We start from the raw sequence: 20194 nt of genomic DNA, 5'->3' as shown, positions 1-20194 counted from the left end.
GAGAAAGCAAGGGAGCGAGTCAGTCTGATCTCAGCTCCCCCCCCCACCTCAGGTCATCAGCGCAACCTGTCCACTCCGTCACCAAGCGCGCTGCAGGCCTAACAGCCACAGCCCGATCAAACTGTTGCTATGGCGACCGTGCGTTTGCCCAAGCTCTACTCTTGCAACTTCTCCCCCAATGCTGTACCTCTTCTAAGCCTTTCCAGATTTCTATTACTGCCCTGTACACCCACCACACCCCGCCTTCCTGCTCACCAGTTAACATACTGAGATAAAGAATAAAGATTGACACAGCTTAGACTGAAACGACTTGTTTGAGCCATTCAAACAGGTTTACATAAATAAAATAAATCTAATTAGCTCCCTGTGATACGTACTAATCATGATAAACAAATACAATGAATGCAACAGTCAACTTTAATGGCAAATAAAAATTGAATCCATGACTATATTCACACTTTGAACAACACTTGTTGCAATGTTCATCCTAGCGGCTCACCAGATGTTCCAGATTGCCAGAAAGCACTAAACGATAGACTGGAGTTGGTTCTTGTAGAAGACGGCAGGGTTTTAAGTCATCTTTTTGCCAGCAGCCGGAGCAAAAATGTGCTTTTAATCATCAACTCTCATAGCAAAAGCAATGTGCTAATTTAGCAAGTGTCATTTACCATCCAATTAGAAGATGGAACAGGGGCTCCAATGTGACACTATTTGCAAGAACCTGATGCAGAAAGAAGCTTACCAATTTAGATTCTTTTTTCCAGATCAACATGTAGTGACAATGTCAATAATGTTAAATTTGTATCCAGTCTCATAGACACCAAAATCTTGTTCATTTCTCTCACAAACAAAATAATGCTAATTATTAATGTTACTATTAATGATCATTTTAATACTCATTGTTTTTAGAAGCAACTGGGTTTGGAGGTGATGCTCTTGTCAAAAAGAACACTTTTATTGAGAGTTGTACTGTATGACAGCCTTTTAATGACATAGTGGTGTTTCCAAAGCAGGAAATGGTCTCTTCTGCTCTTGCTTCCAAATAAATACCCCCATGAAAGAGTTCCTGAAACACGGAGGAACAGTTTAAAAACTATATAGTCTGGGTCTGCTTCTGCACACTTTGAATTACTTTGTTGCAAGTTTTACAAAGTAAGACAAAGTAGAAACTCCGCAGAAGAAAGGAAAAGTGAGGCACTGGTGGGAGGGCTGCAGTTATCCCTGCCCAAAGAAGTGGGAGGGAATGGTCATTGTAATGCAAATGTCACTGCCTTGTCTGCTGTTTGTGGCAGGAAATTTAATTAGCAGTTGTGTAGCCAGGCTACAAACAGGTGGAATGCAAAGAATGCCCCCGATGATGCACACACACAGACAGAAGAGACTAGCTGAAAAACATTTCATTTCACAACGAGTTTCGGCTTGCTGCCGCAGCACATGTGCCAATCAGTGTTGACGTTTTTTTTTTGGCAGATGCCAAGATTTGTTTCATTGTATCCTAGCAACATAAGTCCACAATGACTTCAAAAATCACTCGAGTCAAGTTAGACAGTTTCCACGAATTCTTATGAAACGGTCTCATTAATTGTTTAGTTTTTCAAATTCAAATCTGTTTACTTCACACTGTCAAACTGACACATTAATGCTTAACCACCACCAGTTAACAAGCCCCACAAGGCATTCTCTGCTCAGAATCTCTTTGCTCTGTGAGTCCCTGACACGCATTTGATTTCAGTTACAGGAAATCCCATTAACCATGAGTTCATATCAGACAGTGAAGGGCATATGCAAGCAGTTCAGGTGTCACATCAGTGTGCAAATACAATATTACGTTCAAGTGCAAACAGCAGCAATGATACTGATGACACTGACGCTGTCCATGGGCTATATCTGTAAGCTGGAGAGTGGACTTCTCCCTGGGGTTACAGTGGGCCTCATCAGGATCAGCTAAATACAGCATCAGCAAACACACACACATACACGAACCTCATGTACACACACACAGATCATGTGACCAAAAGCTGTGACAGGCCGCCCGCTGCCAGAGAGACAACTGCAGCTGTCCTCCTGAAAGCGACACTTTACAACACACACGGGTCTGAACGGCACACAGACAGGTGTATGACACACATTCACAAAAATGGAGGCTAACAGGCCTAAATATAGTGCATAATTGTTTGCAAATTACACTTTTTTAAAGTGAAATGTACTTTAGAACCAACGTAAAGATTGCTCTGAAGTGAAATCGTGAGTTTAGGGGTACAGTATTTTCGTCAGGAGTGCAAAGGAATACATCAACCACAGGCTGCATCCCACTAATTCTCTGATTCAAGCCCCTTTTCTTTCCGGCCTGCCTCTGCAACCCGCAACTATGCACATTTACCACAGAGGGAGACGAAAACAACCTGATTAAAAGACTGCCATTGAAAAGAATAACAATTTGCCGTCTTTTTTTTTCCTTCCACAACTTGGGTGTATTTGTATGTCAAGTTGCCATGTAAACATAACAATTTCTGTCACTCTCAAACTGGGGGGGGTAGGTTTTCTTCCCTGATGCTTGCTTGACATCATCTTCCAATAACATGCATTGGGAACATTTTAAAAGCAGACTAGTTAGTAATTGTGATTAATTTACAATTTGGCATAAAACACTCTCAGGATGCATGAATGAAATACAGTTGATGGGAATACAGTACACATTTGGAAGTTTCCGACTGTGCAGAGCAGGGTTTAATTAGATGCACGTTCATGCTGTAAAGATTCTTCTTGATGCTTCAGTGGTAAGCAGCATTACAAATGACCGAGCACCTGACAGCTGTCTCTGAAAAGATCCTTCATTAGAATTACTGTCCCCCTGGGGACAAGCTGAACAGACTCCCAGAGGGGGAATCTAGGTATGGAAAAGGCTGGCAAAAAGCCACATTGTTAAACTAATAAAAATGGATTCTGCTTTTTAACAGCTGATTTTTTTCGTTTGGAAACATATGTACCCATTTGGTCTTGGAAAATGTATCAATGGGATACATTTATGTAAAACCTGAAGGAACAGAAACGGTGATGTACTTTTTTCTTTGTATATTGGAACAATTTCACTTTACGGCCAACATCAACTAGAATTAATTGAAATTATTATATTATTATGCACAATCTGGTACATATAGGTCTGGGCACTGTGAATTCACATTCAGATGAACGCCTTAACTCATTTAATACCAAAGATGTAGTTATACATCTTTTACGTATTTTTGCACAAGAGGCAAAAAGAGGTGATGAAGCAACTCCCCACTAACGGATTTCTCTTCAGAGCAATTTTAAGCCATAAAAACGGCCACAAGGTGGCGGAAGTGCATTTGATAAGAGCTCGGCAGATACTGTATCATGTGGAACGAAAAAAACTCACATGACAGGAAGGAGGGAGTGAGAGAGCGTGGAGGAGTGTCGCGTGCAGAAGGTTACGCATTGTAGGGAAACTTTAACACGTGCACACACATAGTTCAGCTCCAAATGTAAAAATTGTAAATAGTTAATGGTGTTATATTTGTAAATTAAGTGTTATTTTGATGTGAAACAAGCATTTTTTTGTGTTGTGTTGTTTATGATGCTATAGTTGTTTAGATATTTGAGCTGTCACATTCAGCTATCGTCTAAAATGGCTGGTTTATGAAGGGGTTGTGTTTTGAAAAATGGCAGAGTTAAGTTGAATGAGTTAAAGATTATAGTTTCTAAGTAGAAAACGTATGAACATTGATGAGGAGAGATATAGCTGTAGTATGCTAACAACCGGGGTGGCCGCTTCTCCCCATTTTGGTCTGATGCCAAGCAACTATAGGGCCGGTATTTCCAAAACTGATGCTTTTTATTTGAATTTTTTCCAAGATCATTGAGTGATTTCACCTTTAATTTGTCCATTTTATTATAATCAGACCACACGGGACAAAAATTTTAGGCAAACAACAAATACTGTATATTTTAGCAGCAAACTGAATTTGTGCACAATTTAACAATCTATAAATAAAACAATATAAGACAATGCGACTATATAAACAAAATTATTCCCTTATTGCATTTTAGTTCATAGAATTGTTTGAGCAAAATAATGTCAATACTGTAGTGAAAAATAGGCAAAACAAAAGCAACAACTGCAACTGGTTGTCATTCAAATCCTTTGGCTTTTTGCCCCCAAAGCCCTCAAGTGTCTTATTGTGACTTACTCCCTGAGGTGAGTTTTTGTTTGCAAACCAGGGATGTCCCTGGCTTGAAAGATGGGGGGCTTAGCCCCTAGGTGCGTGTCTTGGAATGTGCACGCTTGAAATTTTTAATCGCACCAACAAAGCCTTCATCAATTAATTGATTATTTGAAGAGCATTCATCAGGACTGGACATCCGCCTCTCTTTTTATTCTCCTCCTTCTCTGGAAGACTCCCTGCCTTTCTTCGACTAAGTCTTCCGGGTATCTTCTTTTTGCAAAAATAAATCAATGAAACGAGTTCTTTAAGAGGTATTAAATCTAACTAAAGACTTATTTGTCACTTCACCCCTTTCTTCGTGCGTGTACAGTATATTTCCAAATAAAGCTATTTCTGCCTACCGCTTTTAAAAGTGAAATTAGCCACTGGTAGCAGTGTGTGCCTATGCAGCTACACGGCGGAAGAATAATTGTACCTTATTATGTCACCCAAGCAGCAGTGCACCAAAGAAAAAGAAAGCCACAACATCATAAAAAGCTCCGAGAGGACAAACACCCACCAATATTGGCCACTCTTTTGGTCTGAACTGCTCGACTGGTGGGACCATCATTAAGGGTGAATATTACTGAATGCTAATGAAAGTTAGCGGGGGCATAGATTCTGTGCGCTGTTACAAGGAGACGTGGGAGGGGGAGAAGAGGAGGTTATCCTTCCAGACGAGCATGGGACAAAAATTTAAGAAGGTAAGACAACCACAAGGATAAACTTTTTAGTATTGTTCCATTTAATTCTTGTACTTACTGTATTGTATATGTCCTACATGTGCTCTGTGTGCCGTGTGAGTGGCTTAGGAGTTAATTTAGGTATAATTTTCGTACACAGTCTAGGAACACTCGGAATGGAACTCATTCGTAACCCAAAAAGACCACCTGTGTACAAATGTAATATCAATAATGTGACGAACACTACAAAAAAATTGTGAACATAAACAGACAAGTGCAGAATATTGATCTCATCACGCTCATATCAATTTGATACTGATACTACACATGGTATTGATACGATCGATGCGATCTCAAATATAGACAGGCACAGTATCACCAATACATTTTACCTGGCTATTTTTCAAATTCAATTAATGAGTTTGTGATTTTTTTTCCCTTTAAGCTGCTGATCATGATTATAATCACAATAAAACACAGGATAAACATTTTAGGCAAGCAGCAAATGTGAACATTTGTGAACACAATGTAAAAGTATGAACAAAATAAGAAAATGATTCATACATTTTATTACATACAATTGTTTGATCAAAATTAAGTCAATAGTGCAAACCACGTAAATAAAACAAAAAAATACTACTGGTTCTCGTTCAAATTCTTTGGCTTTTTGTCCCCAAAGCCCTCCTGTGTCCAAGGATTTATTCCTTCAGTATGGAAACAATATAACATTACATAAATATCTACAAAATTTGAACAAAGTAACAAAACACACACACAGACGATTGAGGAAATAAACACTGATTACGATAAAGTGTAGTTTTAGAGTAACATAAATGAAAAATATCGATTTAATTGCGCTAGTATCGACCCAATGACGATACTGGCCTGCTATGCTATCGGCATTTTCGATGTTTGGATCGACTCGTCCACTTTGATTGGCTGGTTTTACTTGCATATCTGCTTAGCGTGATTGCGCAGCATTCGGGCTGTCAGCTGGGGTCGAGGTAACGATCACTAGATATGCAAACGTCAATAATCTTATTCTAAAGTGATACACAGGGGCCCCAAAACAAAGTGCAACTTCAGGCGGACGTTAAGTAGAGCCCGTGCCCGGGTGGCACAAACTTAGCTTAGGCTAACTCGCACTGCTGCCACCTGCTTTCAGTACCACTCTGGGGGGGGAACCCACACAGCTCAAGTTTGTCGAACAAGACATGGCTGCCGCTGCCATAGCAGAAAACGGTGTGGACTACAACGACAAACACGGACACACGCATATACAACATAAAACGAGACTATCCACGTTAGCATTAAGCTAAATGCTCACCGGCTCGAGGAGTGTTAAGTTAGCTTGACACCTTCGTGCGAGAACGCTTCAATACTCCACACAACATAGCAACAAGTGGAAAGTGATGTCGAAAACAGTCCAACTTGGAACAACCAACAGGAGTGGCGAAATAGACATTTTTGAAGGATGACATTGGGTTTAAAGGCGTACGCATCAGCTAACTGGTACATGGAAACCACGTCTGAACTCGGTTAAGTTATGCTGTGCAAAATAGCCCGGATGAGTTAATATGGCGTCCATATCATCACGCTACATGAGAAATCACTTGTAAAGAATATAGTCACCTTAGTTTGGAGAAAAGTTCTGCCTGTGTCGTTCCACTATCTCCGTGACCTCCAGATGCTGCTGCTTCTGCTGCTGCTGCTGTTGCTGAGTGTTGCGCCCGTTGGTAAGTAACTGTCTCCACGGCTACAGTCACTATGGCGCGACGGGGTCTCAAGGCAACTGTTGCTACCCAGGAGTGGCTACGTCAGGGTCGGCTCGACGCTGGGGGCGGGCTGAAGTGACAAGCCCAGCCCATGTTCGTATAACTGTCAGGTTGAACCACTGGGGGGCGGTCTTTACCAGGAAGCGGTGGAAGATGATTGACTTTTCATTGGTTCGTTGTGTCATCAATCATGAACACTCACCAGTTATAACGACTTTTACGGCATCCCTTAAAAGAGTTGTCTGCGTTTATTATACTCAGTTTTTAATGACACCGAGCTATTTGTGTCTGTAAATGAAGACATTAACCCCCCCAAAAAAACTTCACAAATCAATAACTGTGGAAAGGGAATGGGAAAAGCGTATAATATAAGGTAAGAACACTTTTCATATGTAACATTTCACAACAACTCATAAACAACTACGAGAAATAAGAAACATCCTTACCAAAAAGTCATTTTAATATTAATATTACAAGTTCTACTCCATTATTTTATTCGCCATTATTTTCAACAGCAACAAAATAGTCATGCACTTCAAATTTTCACCACATGGTGACAGCAGATAAGCATTGCTGTAGTAAAAATGATTATTAATGTACACTAAGAAATGTTTGCCGTTTTTTTAAATTAACAGTAAAAACAGCAATAACCATCCAAAATAACATCATCCTGACCATGAACTACAAACTACAAATGCTGAGAAAAACCAGCGTGGTTAGACTGGAAGCTCTCATACAAGCTTGCAACCTGGTAATTACATACATTTATGTCAACAATTAAGCATAACATCAACCTTTCATTAAATTTAGGGCCAGTTTGTTAGGGTGACTAGCACCAGCGCCACAAATTTACGTAGTAGGTTCCACAACTGCATATATACTACATATGCAGTTGAAAAGGTCAAAATATCTTGACCTTTTGAACTTTTTATATGCACAAGATAATACGCAAAGCATACAGTGCAATACATCACACAAATTAAATACAATTATTTTAATTATAAATGTCCTGAGCCCTACAACTATGGATTTTAATCTCACACACCTATTAACCTATTACCAAATAAACACAGGGCCCGTATCGCCAATAAAAAACACACAAAAAAATGTATCAACACACTTATTTGTGAATAATTTAACAATATTTAACACAACATAAGACAACATAACAATATTAACAAAATGTTCAAGCAAAATGAATGTAATAGTGCAAAATAAGTAAACAAAAGCAAAAAATACTGCTTGCTCTCATTCCAGTTTGCCCCCAAAGCCCTCCTGTGTCCGACTGCGTATTCTGAGTTGAAAACAATATATAAATACGTACAATATTATTGAACAATACAAAAAAACACAGATATTTGTGAACATAAACAAAAGAGAACTGAAAATATCGATCTCATCACGCCAGAATCGATACAATACCACCCTGGTTTCGATAACACAGATATTGTAATACATCCGCCCACCTGTTGTTATTACCAGCAAATACATCCATCCATCCATTTTCTATGCCACATATCCTAGGGTCGCGGGGGTATGCTGGAGCCTATCCAGCAATTACGTATTTAACTTAAATTACGCGTTTCACCCTGAATACGTCAGCCAATATTTAAATAACATTGTGGATTAAAAGCGTCGACAAAATCGTATATAAGGTATATAAAGCTTTGAAATACGCATTTCAAAGAGACACTCTTTGATGTATGTCATCAAAGGATAAAGAAACAACAGAGTTCTGTATGAAGAGACCCTCGGGCATAAACGTGTTTCAACTCGTCAACAGAAACGTGAACCCGTCGTCAATTGCCTTGACATCTTTAAGGTATGTTACTTTAATAACTCTTGCTTTGAAAGATTTTATAAGATTTTACCTTATGGGCAGCTATAGCCAAGTTTGACCAATCTTAGGGTATCGCTAGCATTAGCATTACATATCACCGGTCATAAAAATAAACAGATGTCCACCTTTCAAATACACTACTATTTACGTGAACCCTTTGAGACAGTTTTTATGGCCCAGCTCAAATTAAGGTACTGTATCACCGAAAATAATGAATAACACAATTATTTAATAATAATGCACGACATTAAATAAGATGTGTATTATTTGTATGGCTTATTGTACTTGGAACAGAGTGCTAGGCTGTGTTTCAATTTGCGCACTTACACACGTGCTTAGCATTGCGAGTGTGCAAGTGCGTTCCACTGCTAAGTATGGCGAGATGCAGTGCGCCACAAACGGCGAATTGCCAGCTGTGGAGCCTAGCAACCCTCAGTCATGGCCATATTGGCGACGTAGAGGAGAAATAGGGAGAGTTGTTGCAATTTGCAATTAAAAGGGAGAGATGAGGAAGTAAATACTGTATTGTGGTGAGTGTTGCTAACTGTCTGTGGCCTTAGTATTTTTTTCAAAAGTCGCTTGCACATCTCGTCGGTTGCGGTTTTCAGGGCTTTACTTTGAACGTTATTTAGGCGTGCTTTTCTGTTTTGTGTGAATCCTCCACGACTATTTCACCACCAAAACGCAAACGCGAGCGTGGTAGGTTGTTTTCCACACACCCCGTTTCGTAGTGATCGCGCCTGCCCAGTCGACTCGGCACGCCCCCAAACTAACTCAGGCACATGGCGCATGCGCAGTAGAGGATTTATGGCTCTTGGAAGGCAGCCGGATCTTGAGAACTCAAAAGCGGTTCAATTGACTGGCTCGTTGACGTCTACCTGTGGTAACTCCTTTTTGTTTTGTTTTTTTTTAAATCAAGGAAACTCACTGGCAGCAGTTGAAAGGTAAGATTTGGATAAAAATAATTCCAATTTAGACATAATATATATGGTGATATATAGTCTATTGGTGGGAATTATTGTGAAATACTGTATGCAAACATTCCATAAGGTGGTGCCATATGCTTTGGCGTTTTCTCTCACCTAAAAAACTTTTGGACATGACTGTATACTGTACACAGTGGCGACTTAGCAATTTTGGGGCATAAGGCTAACATAACCAGGGGCCGCCCGCTTCATATGTTGTTTTAACACAAAAAAAACAGGAAAGGCAGCCTCAAAAGGCCCCTACCAATATACTGTACAACCTTGCACTAAATTAATCAACAGAATGAGAGAATAAAGTTTCACATATGAAACCAGTGTATGTCAAAATGCCAGATATTTATTTTTTAACAAAAACAACCCAGACATCATCACAACAGATGTGTGTGTGTTAGAAAGGGAAGCGACTGTGTGTATACTTTGGGGGTGAAGATGAACGACTACAATGCAACAAAAGCAATTACCAAACTATGGCTTTCACCCCGTTTCCATGCCTTCCATGGAAGAAAAGTCAAATGGAGTTTTTTCATATTTGTACAAATACATAACATGGATGCTCATTATCTTGTTGAAGTACATCTATATTGCAGTCTATGTTTTTCATTGCATAAATGTCAAAGAAATAAAGTCCTACTTGTTGCTGTAACTTCTCACTGGACTTCACACATAGGTGAGGTGTCGCAGCACCAAACTCAGCATCATCCGGTAGTGGACTGGAACTCGGCTCACAGCCCGCGGTAGTTAGCGCCTAATGCACATACACATACTATATATAAAATACACATCCCATATAAATCTACAAGACAAATGAATTATACAGTCTGATGGAGTTATTTTTACACTCACATCTGCAGTCAATTTCACCCACAATTACAACAGATTCATAATCACAGTGGGACTACGTTTTCGGTGATGTTAATTGTGTTGGTTGCGGATGTGTACAAAGGTGGGGAAGTAATCCATTCTTAGATGCATCGCGATGCGGACGTTGACGATTATTAATCGATTCATAAATGTCAATAATCGATGCTGACGGAACAAAAAAAAGGAACAAAAATACGGGAAGCAGAAGTGCCGCCCGGACAGTTTATGGTGGTACACCTAAGTGTAAGACACTACCGAAATAGCTGAGCATAAACTCTGACCCGCACACGCTGGATTTTAAGCGAGCGTCTGGAAGCACTTTGACTTTCACGTAGTTGAAAGTAAAAATGAGCTGGACAAGAGCCAGACAATAGGCAAGCTTTGTCATACAAGCTTAAAATATCGGGAAGACAACAAATATGAGAATCCACGTAACACGTTTCCACTCGAACCAGGAGGAAAAACAGCCAGCTGAAGTTGCTGCCAACCAGAGAACCATCGAGCAGGTGATAACTAATTTTCCACCCAACTCGAAAAAAACAAAGCGAATCTATCAAATCGCAAAGGATTTGTGGCCGTATTTGATTGTTGAGAAGCAGGGCTTTCGTGCTTTGTTGCGCACTTTGGAACCCAGATACAATGGCAACGTTATTTCACTGACAATGCAGTTGTGAATAAGGGCAGCCTAGTTTTTTTGGTTATTCATAATATACTTACGTCTGCAAGCATTATTCTTGTATGAGAGCCTCTGGTGCAGAAATCTATATTTTGTATGAAAGCTGTTTTTGACTTTGCTGTACAGCAAAAATATTATTTTGTCAGAGATTCTGTGCTCAGGATTTTAGTTTGAATTCAGAAGTCTATTATTTATTTTTTGAATAATGGCAGATTTTTTATGTTGGTTACTCAGAATATGCTGAAGTTAATTTTATACATACTGCTACTGGTGCACTTTACTTGCTGCTCCTACTGGTTCTGTGCAATGGGAAATACAGTGTATGTTGGTAGAGGTAACCCTCATCCATCCAGCCATCAATTTTCTATGCCGCTTATCCTAATTAGGGTCGCGGGGTGGATGTAACCTTCCAATTAAAAGATAATGGAAGTAAATGAGTCTGTTTCATGTTTATTTTAACTGTGGATCATTACAAATAGGCTTTGTTTTAGTAGCACAAAGTGAGTAAAAATATATTATGTATAGAAAAAAATTATACATGAAAAAACTGACACTGAAAACAACACTGAAACTATTGATCACAAAAAAATCTGCATCGATAATTGTTTTATCATCGCATCGCAGGCCTCTGAATCGTAATCGCATCGAATCGTGAGGCGGCCAGAGATTCCCACCCCTAATGTGTACTACATTACCCATAAACCTTATTACAGCTTCTAGGAAAGCCATCACTAGAAACTGGTATACACTTGAACCTCCCACCTGGAACCAATGGCGGGACATTATAAAGGGATTGTGGACAATGGAAATATATCGCTTGTTCAAGACTTGTTCAAAAAAAGAAGGTTGAAGTGGACAGTTTACGCAGAAAACTTTAAAGGCTACTATCGCAGGGTATGAGAGCACCCATTCGATGGCTATGACAAATGGAAGGTGAAAAATGTATTTGTTAATATTAACTCTCGCAAGCTTTTTTGTTTGTTTATATTTCTTTGTATGTTCATTTCAAGAAATGCTGCAAACGTTCGAAAGTATGAATTGTCTGTAAGAAAATACATGCCACAAACGGCAATTCCACAACTTTGCAACAGTGAAAGATGACATGTTAAAGGAACTATTGCATTATTATCATATTTTATTTTTATTTACCATTATATATCATCATAACATTGTTTATTTGGTCTCAAAAAATATTGACAGTAATGTTGTTCAGCTTCAGCTTTGTGGGACACCAAGCATTTCAAAACGCACCTGCATTGTCTCGTGACTCAGTTCAATAAAAAGGTTTGTCCAGTCATATTTTTTTCATTGTACCTCGTGGACCCAATTGTCTCGTGACAGCCCAGGTCAATACCTTATGGTAGTTGTAGTTTTTGAATGTTGTGCGCGTTTAACAGCACCTTACTGAAACGCGAATATTAGGTGCTTGCTGATGTCTTACTATCTCTTGTAGAAAACACTTTTTTTTTTTTTTACAATTCATGAATTGATAATAGAATTATCATTGCATAAATTACATTTGCAGCAAGGTGTTGAGGTAATTTACAGATTAACAAGCTTCCGAGGCAAAACACACATACTGTGAATGTATGAACTAGTTCAGCAAATGTATTGGAGTCTACAATAGGTCTTAGAAAATCTACATGTTAGATCTTCAGGTTATTTCACATCCTTGCATAGAAAATTGTGTGATATGTGTGATCAACTCGCTCCGCTAAGCAGTGCGCCATAGAAAGCATCAGTGGAGCTTGTGCTTCAGTGAGGATGTCAATGACTGAAAGTAACCTCAGTGAATGTCACGTCAGCAGCTGTCACAGCCAACAGACGTTCGCTGTGTGCGCGTGCGTGCACTAAACCCCAGTTGTCACGTGACACTATGCTGAGGTCGCTCTGTGGTTTCATCTCTGCTCGCAATTGGCTGAGACTGATCTTGCTATACAGAGCGGTGATGGCATACATTTAGTGAGCGTCATGTCAGATGAGATGGCTACAAGTCTGTTTGGGAGCCGTATTTTGGGGGAAATAGTGTAAAGACGATATATTTGGTGCAGTTTATCTAGCTTTTACAGTGCGTTCACAGTAACCTGCTAGTTTAAATGAAACGTGTAGTGATCAGCTAGCTCTATTATGTTCTTCAAGGCATTTTTACATGTCTCCCTCTCGTTAGCCATCTGGTTCGTCTTTCTGCAGTTGTCCTGAACTGATGTCTTTTTCTCAAGTGTCTTGTATGTCAGGCCGTATTTCTTCACAAGAACTAGAAGTACAGGATTAGCGAGACTAAGCTGACAACTCTTTATTTTTTTGTCCACAAACACCATTGTAAGTGATGATGAACTGTGGTCACACTATCAGCTTTGAGCAAAGCCTATGCATCAGTTTGCAAAGAGGCTGGTTTTACTATTTCTGTGCAGTAATTATTTCAATTCCCCCAGTTTGTCTGTTGATATTTTGTCCAAGATTTTATTTTTGGACAACACCTACTGCTTGTTGTCATAAATATCCTGATGTTCAGTCAGCAAACCGTTTAAATAGTAGTCCGTTGCAGTTTTTGAATGAGGTCTCAGTGCCTTGTGTTGTCCCGCAATCCGCATTCACCAGAGCTACAGATGTTCGTCACGTTGGACACTTTATGTTAAACAAGGAATCAGGACAATAAACCTTAAATTCAACAATATACTCTATAATTTCCGCAAGTTGTGTACATTTTTTGATAAAACAAAATCAACATTTTCTTTGTTTAAAAATACCAGAGTTTTTTCATTGGACCGCAACGATGTTTATGTTTATGACCATAAAAATAATTCGCAAGACATTTATTGGTAGATGTATTTAAAGGGAAGCTAAAATATAAACAGACGAAGAATCAGGATCAGCATTTTTTATAATTGAGGTCATAGGAATTGAGAGTTTGTGCTGTGTACAAAAGAGTGATTTGCATAGGACAGTTTGCCCAGAAGTAACCTCAACCAGCATAACTGCAGCATGTGTGTGTGTGTAGGCAAGTATCTCTGCAGGGGGATGGGTTATAGTTTTGATAGTAGGATTCGTGAGGGGAGAGCGAGGGAGTGCGTGTGCATGGATCCTTTGCGACAACTTCCCCCGCCTTATTACGTAGGCTTGCGTGACCTTATATGGAAAATGGGCCTTGTGGTGTGAGCGTTTTCGTCCAATCCGGTTACTCTGGGATGGGGGAGGGTGGGAGTGTGTAGAAGGAAGACGGCAGGCCGGGCCGGGTGGGGTTTTTCAGGGGGAGGGACCAACCAAGCCGGCTGCTGTTTGAAAATGAATGATATGCTGCTCATATGGTAGACACTCTGACAGATTAACGTTTTCCAGACAGAGTGAATAGATCAGAAGAACGTCGATTGTTCAGACAAGACACCAAAATCCCAATCAGGCCAACGATCAGTTTCCAGCAATGCAATGTGAGTATCTTAGTTCACTTTTACTGCATTCTTTCATAGAACTGGAATAGACTCAAAACACTTACTTTCAGCACGAGCTTTCATTTTCAAGTTTGGTAAAAACTGTCTTGGCGGTTATGTTTCATTGTTTGGTTCATTTTCATTAGTTCATTTGTTTTTAAATCACGGTGCCATTTCTTGATTTTCATATGACTTCAATATTCAAAATCATGTTTTTATCTGCCTGATGAGATTGTGTTGGTCTTTCATGAAAAACTACTCAGTACTGAATATTTACGGTATCGCTGCATGATGTGAATGGTGCAGTCGTGCTTCTAATGACACGTGGAGAACTGGTCTAGTGCAGCAAGGGTGTAACCCACCCAGCGTTTGTTGTGAATTGCGATGGCTACCTGCTACAAAGACACCAAGGAGACGGTGTGTTTAAGGTCTCCATGAGCTTTCCATGTCAAAGGCAGCAGTGTGGTCATACTGAGGATGCTGAGAGGGTCTTGTCCAGTCATAAACTGCTGCACTGTATGCTTTTTAAGAGGGGGCCGCTGGTGATAAATCATTGTTAAGCCTGATCAATAGAAACCTATTCCTTCTCCATGTTAATTTCAGTGACAACTAAAACACACAAGAAGATCTGGCTTGGACAGTTTTGGACGATCTTTAATATCTGACAGGTGATACCCAACGAGTTTAGCAAGCTGAATGTGTCATCTAGAGTTTGATTAGAGGAATACATTGTGGGTTGTGATCCGGTCTTTCTATCATATAGAAAGCATGTAAGAGTTCAGTTGTGTCACTCCAATTGTTGCTCGAATAGAACAGCTGTGTCTCGGCACGACTCTTATGTTCATCGTCTGTTCTTGATTGCATGAATGCAGATGGAATAGAGCTGCAACTAACAATTATTTTCCTAGTCGATTGATCTGAAGCTTGTTGTTCTATTAAACTAGTAATCGGTTCGGCCCTAGGTGGACCAAGCCAATATGGACCAAACACAAACTCAGTTTGGTTCACAGCATATCAGAAAATGATAATAACAATAATGGATTAGATTTTTATAGTGCTTTCAAGACACCCAAAGCGCTTAACAATGAAGTGAACCCATTATTCATTCACTCCTCAGTCACACACTGATGGCGGTAATGTACATCTCTAGCCACAGCTGCCCTGGGGTTGCCCAGGGACATAATGACAGTGACTGGGTGGAGGGAGCGAGGATTGAACCGCCAAACTTCCAGTTTCTGGACGACCTGCTCTAACTCCTGAGCCACTGCGGAAAAAATGCAGATTACTGTTTTCCAAAGTCAAATCTGATGAGTGTGAATATCTTGGTTTTGCCCAAAACACAAAGAAAATAGGTCTGCTTTCATGGATGACTAAGGAAATGAAAACATATTCCCATTTGAGATATTTACATTTTGAAATTAAATTGATCGAATACCAAAATAGTTGTTGATTAATTGGATAGATTCATCCATTAATTGCAGTTCTAAGATGGACTCATGGTATTATCATTATCCAGCCATGTTGTACAATCATGAAAAACATGATAGAAAACACATCCGGCACAGTCTCGATTCTGTTTTGCTTTAGGTTTTTGAGAAGTTGAAATGGGAAGGAACGCTCATCCCATGCATGTTTCCTGTAAACTGCTTCAAGAGGAGGAAATAGCTTAGGTCACGTTTGACCAGACACTACGAGAGAGAGGCGGTGAATGACAAAGCTCACAATTCACTGAAGGCTTGTGAATCAGCTCTGGTGTGACAGTCCCGTATTTCACTGACAGAAGTACGAGATCTTTTTAATTACAATGTATCCGCTTCTGTGACAACAAGCCCTGGGATTAAACTGTTTTCGCTGGAGATAAAAACCTTTCAAGAAACAAACATTGCTCCAGACCAGAGTCATGGCAATACTGATCAACCCAATCTCGCTTTTTAAATGCTGCTCAAAAATGTGCAGCTGCACTGGAAAACAAAGTCATCAACATCTGCTATTTATATCATCATGTGAACTTCATCCATACCCCCTGACTCATGCAGCTTTGAGAGTGGCCGCAGGGTCAGCTGACAGCTTGTCTGTCACATGACCACTGTACTACAGTAACATATTTTCATCCTAGACTTACATCAACAGTCTCTGTAGATGGCATTCAATCCGGGGTTCTCAATTATTTTCTGTCATGCCCACACTGGGGGACAGAAAAGTTTTCACGCCCCCCGATTTGAAATACTATTGAGAAACTGATCATATCTATTTATCTGTAGTGTACAGTCTGAACTCGAAAGTGAAAACAGTGAAATGCAACAAAATGGAGAGCAGTGAAGCATACAAGCATATTCAAGAGTCCCCCTCCCCGACAGTTCACCACGCCCCCCCGCCCCACTATTTGAGAAGCACTGCATTAAAGTAACATTTAAATTTCTATGGGCCGCACGGTCGGCCTGGTGGTTAGCATGTTGGCCACACATTCGGGAGATCTGGAAGATCAGTCCAGGGTGTACCCCGCCTCTCGCCCGAAATTAGCTGGGTGTAGGCTCCAGCATGTGTATTTGTGGAGTGAATGGGAAAGACGTGTTATACTCTAAAGCAGGGGTCGGGAACCTTTTTGGCTAAGAGAGCCAAGAAAGCCACATATTTTAAAATGTATTTCCGTGAGAGCCATATACAACTAACAACAACTGACAATACAACTAAATGTGTGCCTTATTAAGTATGACCAACAATTTTAGAGTATAATAATTCTCTGAATTTATTCTTTTTAATAACGTTGTTATATTGAAGCTAACCAATAATAAATACTGTAAAATACTTTTTACCATTAATGTGACTTCTGTGCTTGCGGTAGAAAATGGATGAATGGATTAAAGTGCATAAAGAAGTTTTATATTTTGAATGTTATTTTTAATACTGATTTCTGTAAAAGAAAATTACAATGAAAAAATGTTATTGCTAAAGCCAGAGGGCCAGATGCAGCCACCAGAAGAGCCACATCTGGCTCCCGAGCCATAGGTTCCCTACCCCTGCTCTAAAGTGTCAAACTCAAGGACCGGGGGCTAAAGTCGGCCTCCACATCGTTTTTTGTGGCCTGCGAAAGTCTGGAAATAATGCCCTTCAAGAGTTGTCATTTTTGATAGAAAATTTGTACTGCATGCAATTGGAGTTTTTTTTTTTTAATAATTTTTGTTGTTGTTGTCGTATGGGTAGAATTACCCTCATTCCACAGAAACAACTGTCTTTGGCAGGCAGAGGTCTCACTCTATTGTAACGACTGTCGTTTTGCACCACAAATGAGTGAAACCGGCCTTGGTTAGGGAATGCTTCAACCTGACTGAATAAATGCTTAGATCCTATCCAGTCTTTGAGCATGAACAGATGAAGCCTGCTTTGATGAGAAGCGAAACGTCTTCTCCAACACAACCAGAACAGTCAAGTTGTGCACACCTTTCAGGCAAAGTTGCGGCCCTCAGGTCAAACAAGTTTGACGCCATTGCAAAAATATTTGGCCTTTGGTCTCTGACCAGTCACGCGATTGCAGCTGTGCTGCCCGGCCAGTCATAACTGGGCAACAGGTCATGAAAGGCAGACGAGGCCGCTGGTGCGTGATTTCACTCCCCTTACCTAAACAGGCCGGCAAGAAGTGCAATGTTACAACATACCAAAGAGAGCAGGGACCAGGGCAAACGGCACTGGGCTGGAAACTATTTTTAGCCAGCATATTTACATTGTGTCTGTGTTACTATGGCATGCTTTGATTGTTTTATTGTACATCCAACTATCAATGTTCTCATTGAATGAGATGACGACAATATCCAGAAAGAGTTATCTTAATCAAAATCAAAGTAACCTCAACTAGAAAAGACACTGTGGCCTGCTCCTGAAAACACCCAGGTGTGAGTCTTGTGTGTGTGTGTGTGTGTGTGTGTGTGTGTGTGTGTGTGTGTGTGTGTGTGTGTACTACCGTCACCATCATGTAAGTAGAGCAGGGGAGCAAGGTTTCATTCAACACCACGTCTTTAAAATGTTTGGGTGTTGTATTACACTGAAAAAAAAAATACCTGTACATATGACCTGCTGAAAGGATGTCAAGTAATTCGATAGTATTTTTGCACTTGACTCAATAGAGAATGCTTACTTATTCATCATTGCGTCAGAATTACTGGACTGGAAGTGATGCACTTGTTGTTTACAACCTTCTGCTCTTTCAGTGACCGTGTGTGAGTCCGCCACCATGTCTGAGGACGGTGTGCATCAGCAGCCCCACTCTGTTGCCTTCATGGAGGTGCGCTGTGCTTCGGGTGATAACGCAGCCTCCATTGACCCGGTTTTGGATAAAGCCAAGTATGTACACACACACACACAAGCAATAATGTACGTATTTTAGCAGTGGAGGCCAGGATCCCCACTATACAAAAATGATCAGGAATTTAACCTTTTCTGGAACACTGGGGATATTTCTTTGAACCTTAAATGTGATCTACTGATGTACTGTAAGCATAAAGCACATTTGTGTGCCACCCTCCCTGCTTTTTGTGTCTTTAAGACTGGTTTGTTGAGAATGTGCTTGTTTGTCCACCGATAGACTGGGAATCAGTGTAAGGTGTGCCCAAAGAGAGTTGAGATAAGCATTGGAAAATGAATGGAGAAATGGATGCTGATAAAAGTCAGGAGTCAAATGTTGTCGAGATTTGATGCTTTTGATTTGCCCCGAAGGCCATTTTGAATTTTGATTCCTCCATAATCAAAGCATGCTGTCGGCAGCCATCCAGCTTAGAGCGACAGTCAAATAAAAAGGCATTGTTTTTTCTTAATTACTTGGTATTACGGGAAGCAACCCTATTTTGTTAACTTGAATAATACTGCACTTGATAGACTTGCTGTTGTGATTGTTAGTTCTGTGTAACTTGGATCACGTAGGAGTGCTCTTACCGGTTAATATCAAATCCATGTGTTATGATCAACAATAGGGATGCAGTGTTTCTTACAGGACTGCAGTCTCCATTTGTGGCGTTGGGTTGCTCTAGATCAGGGGTGTCTAAACCTTTTCCACCCAGGGCCACGTACTGAAAAAAATCAAAGGATGCAAGCCCACTTTGACGTTTTGTAAATATGCTAAGAAGTTTTATATACAGTATAGTTCAAGAAAAAATGCACCTCCGCTGTGATCTATGTGGAAAAAGTGTATTATTAGTATGAACTTTGCTCGTTGCTCTTTTTTTCCCCATTTTGGCTGTTTTCCAAATATTTCAACTTTCTTCTTAAATAAACTTTATACATTTTTATTGTAATATTATTTTGCTCATAATATTTAGACTTTATTCCCATAATGTAACTTTTCCCGCAACCTCATTACCCAAATATGTTATTTATTATAATATTGCGACTTGTAAAAAAAAAAAATATATATATATATATATATACATATATATATTTTTTTTTTGTTTAATGTTTTAACCCTGTGCTACTAAAATGACATTATTTTCCCTCATCATACTATGAGTTTATTCTCGTAATATTAGGACATTTTTTCTCTTTAGAATAGAACTTTTTTCTCTTAATATTTTGACTTTATTCTCATAACTTTGTCTAATTTTAACCTAATTTTCCAAAAATTACAACTTTGTGGTTTTGTTTCTCATAATATAACGCTTTTGAAAAATAAGTTAAGTTTTCTTTAAAATTTACTTACTCTCATAAAATTGTGGCTTTTTCTTGTTAGACTTTTTTCTCT

General features: G+C 39.7%; 2 protein-coding genes across 8 annotated transcripts in view; one reads left to right on the top strand and one right to left on the bottom strand.

The window, feature by feature from the left end:
- Window positions 1–6721, bottom strand: part of rfx2 (regulatory factor X, 2 (influences HLA class II expression)) — a 28108-nt gene extending 21387 nt beyond the window's left edge. For 3 of the 4 annotated variants that reach the window (XM_054790998.1, XM_054791000.1, XM_054791001.1), the window contains exon 1: window positions 6539–6721. The gene's annotated coding sequence lies outside the window, so the exon portion shown is untranslated. Of the gene's footprint in view, window positions 1–6233; window positions 6459–6538 lie in introns of those variants that run through there. The other variant, XM_054790999.1, reaches the window with a different exon arrangement.
- A 1482-nt stretch (window positions 6722–8203) lies between these two features.
- acsbg2 (acyl-CoA synthetase bubblegum family member 2) overlaps window positions 8204–20194 on the top strand; it is a 28752-nt gene continuing 16761 nt past the window's right edge. For 2 of the 4 annotated variants that reach the window (XM_054789215.1, XM_054789214.1), the window contains exons 1-2: window positions 14297–14469; window positions 18672–18804. In XM_054789215.1, coding sequence (XP_054645190.1) covers window positions 14463–14469; window positions 18672–18804 — 140 coding nt within the window. In that variant the 5' untranslated portion in view covers window positions 14297–14462. Of the gene's footprint in view, window positions 8504–9440; window positions 9466–14296; window positions 14470–18671; window positions 18805–20194 lie in introns of those variants that run through there. The other 2 variants (XM_054789217.1, XM_054789216.1) reach the window with 2 other exon arrangements.

This window comes from Dunckerocampus dactyliophorus, chromosome 10, assembly GCF_027744805.1.
Source record: "Dunckerocampus dactyliophorus isolate RoL2022-P2 chromosome 10, RoL_Ddac_1.1, whole genome shotgun sequence".
In the NCBI taxonomy this organism is placed as follows: Eukaryota; Metazoa; Chordata; class Actinopteri; order Syngnathiformes; family Syngnathidae; genus Dunckerocampus; species Dunckerocampus dactyliophorus.
This window is presented reverse-complemented; position numbering and strand designations above follow the sequence as displayed.